Source organism: Lithobates pipiens, unplaced genomic scaffold (genome assembly GCF_037356315.1).
Source record: "Lithobates pipiens isolate NorthernLeopardFrog02 unplaced genomic scaffold, aLitPip1_a1.2 Scaffold_16, whole genome shotgun sequence".
NCBI lineage: Eukaryota > Metazoa > Chordata > Amphibia > Anura > Ranidae > Lithobates > Lithobates pipiens.
In genome coordinates, this window is record NW_027507748.1 from 543,461,488 (window position 1) to 543,471,084 (window position 9,597).

At 40.9% G+C, this 9,597-nt stretch overlaps 1 protein-coding gene across 1 annotated transcript; it reads right to left on the reverse strand.

The window, feature by feature from the left end:
- Positions 1-897: 897 nt before the first annotated feature.
- Positions 898-9,300, reverse strand: RHEBL1 (RHEB like 1). The gene is made up of 8 exons (XM_077484612.1): positions 9,142-9,300; positions 6,637-6,708; positions 6,476-6,543; positions 6,311-6,393; positions 6,035-6,091; positions 3,829-3,876; positions 3,615-3,699; positions 898-2,510 (listed from the first exon to the last, which is right to left on the reverse strand). Exons 1-8 carry the CDS (start codon positions 9,191-9,193, stop codon positions 2,421-2,423), a joined length of 555 nt encoding a protein of 184 aa, XP_077340738.1. The 5' UTR covers positions 9,194-9,300; the 3' UTR covers positions 898-2,420.
- Between the last annotated feature and the right edge of the window lie 297 nt (positions 9,301-9,597).

A 9,597-nucleotide genomic window follows, 5' to 3' on the forward strand; every position in this document is an offset into this window, starting at 1 on the left:
CCTCTTCAGGCAGAACAGCAGCCGCAAGCCAGAGACAAACTCCCAACAGCACTAGGGCCAGTGGTTGCAATCCAAACCACGGCACTACATGCCTGGAGTTTGCATGTTCTCCCCATTAATGTGTGGGTTTCTTCTGGCTACCTCCCACACTCCAAAGACATGCTAGTAGGATAACTGGCTGTCTAAACTGGCCCTAGTATATGTATGAATGAGAGTTAGGGACCCATAGAGTGTAAGCTCCTTGAGGGCAGGGACTGATGTGAATGTAATGTATCTCACCATCTCTGCATAAATTGACAGCACTATACAAGTACCTGTAAATAAACTCAGGAGGGGAGACAGAAGGGGCTGTTGTGACCCTGGGGAGTTCCTAGAGGAAGCCAGGGAATCACTGACAGCAGTTGTTGGCCCTTCGAAGAGGGGCTTTAACTCTTTTGAGCTGTTCTGAGGCCAAGCAGGTGATGCCTACCATGTAGCGTGCCAAGTATCCTCATGATCTTCACTGCTGCAGAGAAAGAAGGGTTAAGCTTTTTGTGGCAGTATGGTAGGCTCCTGAAAACCAGGACGTGCCAAGGGTTGCAGTGTGGTACTGCAGTGCAAACACACCACACCTGAATACCCATCAGATGAAAAGTGATCCACCATGGGCCAGTCTTCAGAAACAGACACAAATGTAAACAAGCTCTACAAGGCATGACACTTGGGTCCCCATTTGCTTGAATGGGCCACATTTGGTAGTGGTTCAGCCCACAAACACAGCAAAGATTGTACTCACAGCATGTGTACAACCACCCTCTGAACCAGAAATTAAACTAAGGCCGAAGATGAACGCACACAAAATTAGAGCAAAAAAGAAAAAATAAATTTTTTTTATTTGGTTTTTCACAAGACAGAAAAAAAACAAACTTAAAAGTTTCAGTAAATAGCACAACTTAACAAAATGAAACCCGTATAGACAGTTGTGCATCAATTTCACACAGAAAAGTTAAAACAAAAAAAAAAAAAAAAAATAAGTTTAATTTTACCCTGCTTGGGTTGGATTGGTCTCACAGACCACACAGTCAGAGACCACTACAATAAAGGCACATTAACATGCAAATCAAGTATTTTCCAAGGCATTGCAATTATAATATAGATGAACATACTCAGCATTACAGAGATGTGAATATAACACAAACCTCCCAGCGCTGAAGTTGTAAACAAGGGGTCACCCCCATCTACCCTCTTAAAGCCCAACACCAGCCAAAAATTTAGTTTGGATAGAGTGGATGTGTTCGATTAGGTCAAGTTTTGATGTTCTGTGTACCAATGGAGGAGATTGACAGGTTAAAGCCCAACTAAACTCCCAATTTAAACTGCCAAAATACATTCCAAGTCCAATAAAGAGACTCCAAAACATGTCTTGTTAGATTCTCTTTAGAAAGCAGCCACAGTACAAGCAGAAACGTTGCCCCCTGCCAGAACTGTATAGAGGACTAGGTTTAGAAGTAGTGGCCTCTTTTTTACAACTCTGCAGAGAGACCACTGCTTCTGCACAGAACTATAGTCCAGTGCAGAAGCTGGGGGTGTCTAAAGAAAACAAAGAAAGACTTTGAATGCCTACTCGGATGCACCTGGAATGCATTTGGCGAAATTAAACTGGAGACAAATGCTGTCCGACAGTTGCTTTAAAGAAATGTCTGCTCATTTTTCTGTCCAATAGCCTCCATGTGGACTGAAGAGAAAAACTTTAAAATGCCTGCCAGCAAAAAACAAATGAAAATAAATGGTCTGGGGTTGGGCTTTAAAATGAGTTAAGAGAAACTGCAGCATTTCCAGGGCAATACAATCACCACTAGATATAGGGTTAGAACCCCTTTACAGTAAAGAATCTGTCACTCCTAGTTACAGAAGTGGACAAAAGTGAAAGAATTATATAAATACAGCTTATTTTGCTTCAAACCCACCCTCTAATACACATAAACATAAATACATCATGTAACAGATTAACAGTTCACAGAGAAAAAAAAAAAAAAAAAAAAAAAAGATTCTGTAACAGATTAAGTAGTTCGGAGAAAAAAGGTAAACAAACCATATATTACAGCAATGTAGTACTGCTGCCTATTTTGTGCAAAGTGGCTATTAATATTATAGAGGCCTCATATCGGAGCTGCAGCCAGGGCTGTAGTTTGTGCTTTAGGGCATGATCACAGCACAGGACTGTAGAATGACATAAGGCAGAACATGGTTCATAACAAGCTTATCAAAAGGGAAAGGAGGCCGGACAGACAAATTGATACACTGTTCATATATATCACTGCCTTTCCAGGGAACTGCATTGATTGGTGCGTGGTTTCACATTCATCCCTTTGGACGCAACGCCAAAAGCAGCCAGTAGCTCATTGTGCAGGAGCCACTGGCTTCAGTGATTGGCACACTTTTCACATGAAGCTACACTTTTTCTTATCGCCGAAAGATCTCTCCACACGATCAATTTCCTCAATGATTTTAGTGAAGATCTGTTTGCTTTTCTGTAACAAGGAAAAAATAAATATATATAAAAATTAAAGGCACCATGCAGAGTCTGATTGTCAACAGAACATGCGACTTAGTGGCGATTAAAATAAAGCCAGTGCTGAGAGAAATCTTGCCATCAGCCACTGCAGTTTTCTGAAATGCTACTTGCTGAGCCGTCATACCGATTTAATGTCTCCAGTTCAAAGTTGCCAACCAGGGACAAGCATGAAAATCAGTTTTGACCATTTACTGCATGCTTGTTTCAGGTACATGGCTTAATAGGTGAAGAAAAAAAAAATCCTTCTTAGCAAGAAACTGACACTTGTATTCTCACATTTTGAAAGGGTGGCCTCCATCAGTGTAGCCCATAGGCTCCACCAAACACGCCAGATCCTCTAATCCAGGGGTCAGTAAACAATGGCAGCTTCCAGATTTCTGAGCATAGCACTCCATTAAAAGTAATTCAATAATTTTCAGTTACTTCACTACCCTTCATAGAAATCCAGGGGACTGGTGCCATTATGCTAGGCAAATCCTTGTCTGCATAGCTTGTGCAGGATTCTGCTTTTAACCACACACACACACCTTATGGAAGTACGGATTAGAGCAGGGGTCTCAGTGGCCCTCCAGCTGTTGCAGAATTAGTGATCATGGTCTGCCTGAGGGAATCGTGCTTATAACTGTCCTCCCCGCAGTTTTGCAACAGCTGGAGGCCCACCAGTTTGAGACCCCTGGATTAGAGGATCTGGCATGTGTTTGGTGGAGCCTATGGGCTACACTGATGGAGGCCACCCTTTCAAAATGTTTGTTGAAAAATTGACATGCACCATTCTCACCCCATTGTATACCATTGTCCACGCATGCTAAAAACTAATTTGTGAAAGTGGACGATGAAAAGGATGTATAATATATTACTGCTTAAGAGTCTGTGGTAGCTGCATTTTTTGGTTCTTTCCCCACCCTCCCTGCAAACCATTTCCCCTTCCCCATTACATAAGAGGGCGCGTTTTCGATTTTGAAAAGAGAACTGGGAAGTCATACTAGCTTGACATGAGACTGTACACTAAACACCTAGGAGCAATGCAACATTTTTGCACAATTAGAAAATTGGTGTGTACCTCTTGGTCTTTAGCAGATACTTCCATAAAAGCTGCTCCCCAAGAATCAGCCATCTTCTTGCCATCTTCTGTTCTCACTTGGCGACTATCAAGAAAAAAAAAAAAAAAAAAAAAAAAAAAAAAACCTTTAATTAAAAAAACACCACACATCTTAAAATTTAAATTGCCAAAATACCAACAAAGTGATCAAATGAATACATAAAAATAGAATTACCAATGGGCTGGAAGGTCATTCTTATTCCCCACAAGAACGATAGGCATGCTGAAAAGTAAGAATAGCACAGTTAAGCACCATTTGCAATTCAGTTTTAAACAAGTGTTCATTCATAAAAAAAAAAAAAAAAAAAAAAAAAAAAGCCAGATTTGTATTGGTGTTTTCAGCTCTGGGGTAGAGAAATATTTGAAACCAATAGATAAGACAGCAGCCTTCTGGCTGAATAAAAAATAAATTTGGCTGATCCCTGCTGAAGTTGGGGGGGGGGGGGGGGGGTAGGGAGTCCCTCCGTAACCCGTAACCTCCAGAATATATTGGATTAACGCATTACAAAAAAGGTGATCTTATCCTTTAGCAAGTTTACATATTAATTATGACAACTACAATCTTTTCCAAACAAGGATGCCTTCACATTTGTGTATGAATGGTTATTTCCAACGGTCACCTTTTGCATATAACCAGCTGAACATCTACGGTGGAAGTCAAATCATGCTGAAGAGATCTTCCAACAAGAATGTTTCTGCATGCATTACATTTAGAGGTTGCTTTCCCTTCCAGTTCATAACTCACTCAATGGTGTTCAAGCCTGAAACTATACTGCCCATTACATAATTTGAATCTTAGGAAGATAAGAACATAAGGTAATGCTGATGTAGCCTTGAGGTCTGTTTTGAGTCATCTTGCTATGGTAGCTCTCAGTACAGAGTGCAAGTCAACACTGGACCCAGCTAAGGTTCCAGGTTAACATACGGAACCATCCTTTCACCTACTTAGTGGCTATTATCTAAATCAAACATGGTAGTGTACCAAAAACTGACCAGTGCTGCCATGCCACTTCCTGGTAAATCATTGTTTGGTGTCAGATACCATTACTGATTGGAGGGCATTATGTGGATTTAATAGCCGATACGTCTGCTAGTAGGTCAGAGATTACACAAGGCCATAAAGAGCGCAATAAGTTGCAAAGTTTCCAAGACCTGAGGACCAGAACTAAAAGTAACTTCCAGGAAACAGTGTGCCTGATTTACTTTATTCAAGTGGTGTGCTCCCCTCTCCACACACACAGAAATGCTTAGTATGCATGTCATGTAACAATTATAAATGCACTTTAAACCTGTTTAATAGATATACAATTTATTCCTGTATGCTGCTATTAGAATGTTCTTTAATTGTAACCGCCATTAACTGGATGTCTTGCGTGAGACATTGTATTAGGCCAGGTTGTAATGTGTTGATTATTCGTGCGCACGAAGTAGCGGCACGATGGAAAGCAGAGAGTTAATTCCGATCATTAACAAAAATCTGATATAAGGTGGGATGTTGCGTTGATAGGCCACGCCCTTTGAGAACGTCATGATGATGAAACGCGTCAGTGTGTGACCTAGCAACGATCGAAAGTGATACACACGTTCCAGAGGTCTGAGTTGAGATAACCGGCAAAACCCGAAGAGGTATCAGGTGACAGGAATTACGAGGCCAGCTCTAAGACACTGCACAGCGCATCTCCTCAGCATTAGGCTTTTAAACAATTAACGTATGACATCCAGTTGGTTGGCCTAATTGAACCAAGGACTGTAGCAATCTTTGAAGAGAACAAGTTGGTTTTTAATTGTGGAACTCCAATAAAAAGTGTTAAAGCGGAACTAGACTATGTGGAGAAATTTTTTGTCTTTCCTCATATGTTGGATCTGGCTGCACTTGTCTATGGACTCTGATGACAGAGGCATAAAAGGAGTAGAGCTCTGGCATGATTACTCAAGGCTCATGTAATCTGGAATTGTGGTGAGTTTGAACCCCAGAGGGGTGTGTGACCCACGGGTGGAGCAGGGTGCACATTCGACAGACAAATTGATATCACCATCTGTGTCTGGACTCTCTCAAGACACCATCTGATATTGCTGTCAAGGGATGATTATTTTGGCTGTTTTAGAATTTGAAAAATATTTTTTAGTCCGGTCATTTTAATTTGACAAGAGTGCCGCTAATGATAAAAGCTATTGGATGATTTGTATATCAGTACTTTGCATTTATCAGAGAGAACATAAACAAAAGAATGTTGTTCCGAATGGACCACTTTGACAAGCTTGACTCAAAAGCAGCCAAATATTTTAGGCTGTAAAGACATCCACAAAATGTTGCAATAATTACATCTGCTGGTTTGCTGTAGACAGCCAGTGTTCACAGGAAATTTGTTTAAACAACTTACAGGCATTTTCCTCTTTTATCCACAAGAGCTCTGTACAAACCACTTGCGATCTGGAAGCTGAAAAAATAATTTGTACACATTAGTTTTGTTTTCCCCCACCCAAGGGCAAAAAAAAAAAAAAAGGGGGGGGGGGGGGGGGGAAGAACTGAAATACAGTCTAAACTCAGCTTAGGAATGCATAACTAACTATAGTACCTGAAAAGGATCAGTAGGGGGAGCCAGAGCACTATACAAAACATGAATTTTACACAACTTCCCAAGGGAAAGTCACCTTACCTTCTTTCGCAAGCCACAGAATAAACTACAATGTATCCATGTATGCCAAAAACAAATGCCTGGGGAAGCAAGGAGTACTCGTCCTGAAAAAAAATTATACATAAAAGTCACCAATGGCCTCAAAATTACCAATCATACAACAGCTAGAGACCAACAATAACTCACCAGGCCTGCTGTATCAAACACATCCAGTTCAAATTCGTCTTCTCCCAGAGTAAAAGTCTTGCTCCAGGCTGGGGGAAAAGTTAGTAAGATTATTGAAATGGTAATCATACAGCAGGGCTCAGTATTTTCATGCACCACTTTAATACATTCCCATGACTTACTGTGTTCAATGGTGGGTTCATAGACTTTAGGAAACTCATCTTTGACAAACTGCGAAGCCAGTGAAGATTTGCCTATTAATGCAAAAAAATTAAATAATAAATTTACAGCGGGCATCAGAAAGGAAGCTATGCGTGACAGAGACAGACCGAACATTGCATGGCACCATACACTGCAGCAAAGCGGGAAATCTTTCCCATCGCCAATAGTACACAATTTTCTATATAAAAAGGGAACCTACTATCTAATGGAATTAAACATTCAAGAAAAGCTCTAAGGATATTACAGTGAATGATCCACAATGGGAACATAGACACGATATATTCCAAACAGGGGGGAGTGTAAAAAAAAAAAAAAAAAAAAAAAAAAAAACCTATCTAAAGAGTTTTCTATTTAAGATAAAATTATTGAGTTTATTCAGCATGAAACGAGCTTAGTTATGTTGCAATGTCACAGTAACCATGTACACTACAAACTGTATGATTGAATCGGTTCAGATATTGCCTTTTACTAACCTGACAGCTTATTTGAAATAGGAAACCTTCATATTGTTTGGAAATATTAAAAGATTCTAACTACCAGCAAGACGTCTATACATTTAAAGAGCACCTGTCATTTCAGACCCATCATGGTAGCGCCTGTTAGCAGGCATCCACTCACCTGTGAATGGGACTGTCGGTGAGTCAACAGCAGGTCAGAGGAGCCACTGCGGGACAGAGATGACAGTTGCTCTTTACAAATTAGGACTTAAATCAAGCCTTTTTACTAGTGATTTTAAATCAAATCCACCCCGACTCCAATACACACTATTCCAAAGACTGGGACATTTATGGAAACTGCAGCAAATTACACATGGGAGGTTTTCATCCCAATAAAAATGCAACTGCAGTAACCATAGTGACCAGATTCCTTCCAGAGATACTAGTCTAACTGATGCAGGATGCAATGGGTTGCTTAGAGTTACTACACTAATTCTACTGAAAAGGTTTTTTTTGGGGATACTGCACTTGGTCATAAGAACTTGATTGAATAAGGTAGCCATGGTTAATGCTCTTAATCATGAAAGATTAATTGTTGCTATGGGTTACTACACCTTGATCACAATTGAATAAAGAGGTGATGAGATTTTTATCATAGTTATATTTTTATCATTTATTATATTATAGTATTTTTGTGGTATTATATTATACATTGTATTATATTATTAGTAATTTTTCCATTGGTTAGTGAACTCAATAAGAACTCTTGAAGGTGGGCGATTCATTCCAACAAGATCACATTGATTGCTATATGTACAAGGTTTACAACACTCTGCTCACGGTGTGCATTTAAAACAATCAAGTTAACTTAGAACATTGGCACCAGTGCTTGGATTACTTTGGGCACAGGCTAGAAGACATGAATACAAACTGTGCACATCACACAAAGCAATTTGTTGCTGTTGGCATTATTGCACCCAAGGCTCTCTGTTCACACTGGCACACTTTACTACACCACACACCAGCACACCTTTCAAGCGCATTAAATAAAAAAAAAAAAAAAAAAAAAAAAAAAAAATTGCTCCTTTAAAATCCTTCTGCAAATGAGTGGATTTGCCATTCGTAAATAACCCCCATTGTGTTTTTACAAAGCAGTGTAAACAGGCCCCTAAAACGTGTAGAATAGGGGGATCAATCGCACATAAAGACTAAATAAAACCCCAATATATTATAAAAAAAAAAAAAAAAAAAAAAAAAAAAAACACCCAAAAATACTATAACTATACCAGAAACAAAATGAAAACTATACAAAACAAAAGCCATTAAAACAAAATCCCCCCCCCCCCCCCCCCCCATGAAAAAAATAAATAAAAATTTACACAAAAGTATATAGACAGTATTGAGAAAAAAAATAAATGTATAATAAAAAAATAATAAAGAAAAAAGTTTATCTCAAAACAAAAAAATGTTAATTATTATTATTACTACAACCCCTCTAACACCCCCACACGACATATGCCAAAAAAATAAAATACCTACACCACACAGCAAAAGTAAATAAAACCAAAGACACCCAACCACACCTGGTTAGACTGCTGTGGCTTACTGCAAGAACTATTGATCCCGGTTGCTATGGGTTACAGCCCTCCATCATAAGAACATTAATACATCCGATGGGAGGTTTCTGAGTGGGGGAGATGAAGCTGGTCTGGTTGCTATGGGAACTCTCCATCTTGTAGAAGGAGCCCAGGGGTTCCGCACATAGTCACCCCCTCCCCCTCCCATAGTAGCCACCGCACACAGAGCAGTCGCCCTCCCCCCCTCCGATCTCGCAGAAGACCCTGCTGACCCCCCACACATCGCGATCAGGGCGATCCGCACCTGGAATTCGCTTCCATAGCGCCAAAATATACCGCAGAGTTGTACACATCGGGTATAATAGACAGCCCAGTCGGTGCCGACCCACCCGTGTAATGTAAGAGTTCCCCCGATCACAGCCCGACCCCCCGCGATCACACAACGACTTACCGACTGTGGGGTATCCCAGCATAACGACTTTCCGGTGTCTGACCAGAGGCATGATGAGGCGGTGTATGACCTATAGATTGGGGGATGTGAGCTGAGAGACAATGCGGAGCGCAGTGACCAGAGTGACCAGAATGACCAGAGTCCTGTGCACGAGGAGATCCTATTCCCAATTCACTATACTACTACCCAGACCCGCGGGACTCAGCTCAAATATAGCGTATTACAGCGGTCCGCCCATTTGGAGCCCCCTTAGCCAACCACGACTCTCAGGCTGAGCTGATTGGCAGTAGGGGGCTCAGGTAACCAATGTGTGGGGGGGGATGAAAGGATGCCGCCGGTGCGTTCATTGTTTGGGTTGTGGAAGAACACTAGCGCTCCGAGCGCTGTGATTGGTCATTGCGTTTAGTTGTGCTTTGTGATTGGGCAGCGCTGGAAGAGGGACGGATGGCAACAAAG

What these genes read in the sequence shown, in the direction of transcription:
- RHEBL1 (XM_077484612.1), bottom strand. Translation starts at nt 9,193, where the DNA reads ATGCCTCTGGTCAGACACCGGAAAGTCGTTATGCTGGGATACCCCACA. An exon ending in TGAACCCACCATTGAACACA is followed by an intron (nt 6,544 to 6,636) that starts GTAAGTCATGGG and finishes CTTTTCCCCCAG; the next exon opens with CCTGGAGCAAGACTTTTACT. An exon ending in TGTTTGATACAGCAGGCCTG is followed by an intron (nt 6,394 to 6,475) that starts GTGAGTTATTGT and finishes ATTTTTTTTCAG; the next exon opens with GACGAGTACTCCTTGCTTCC.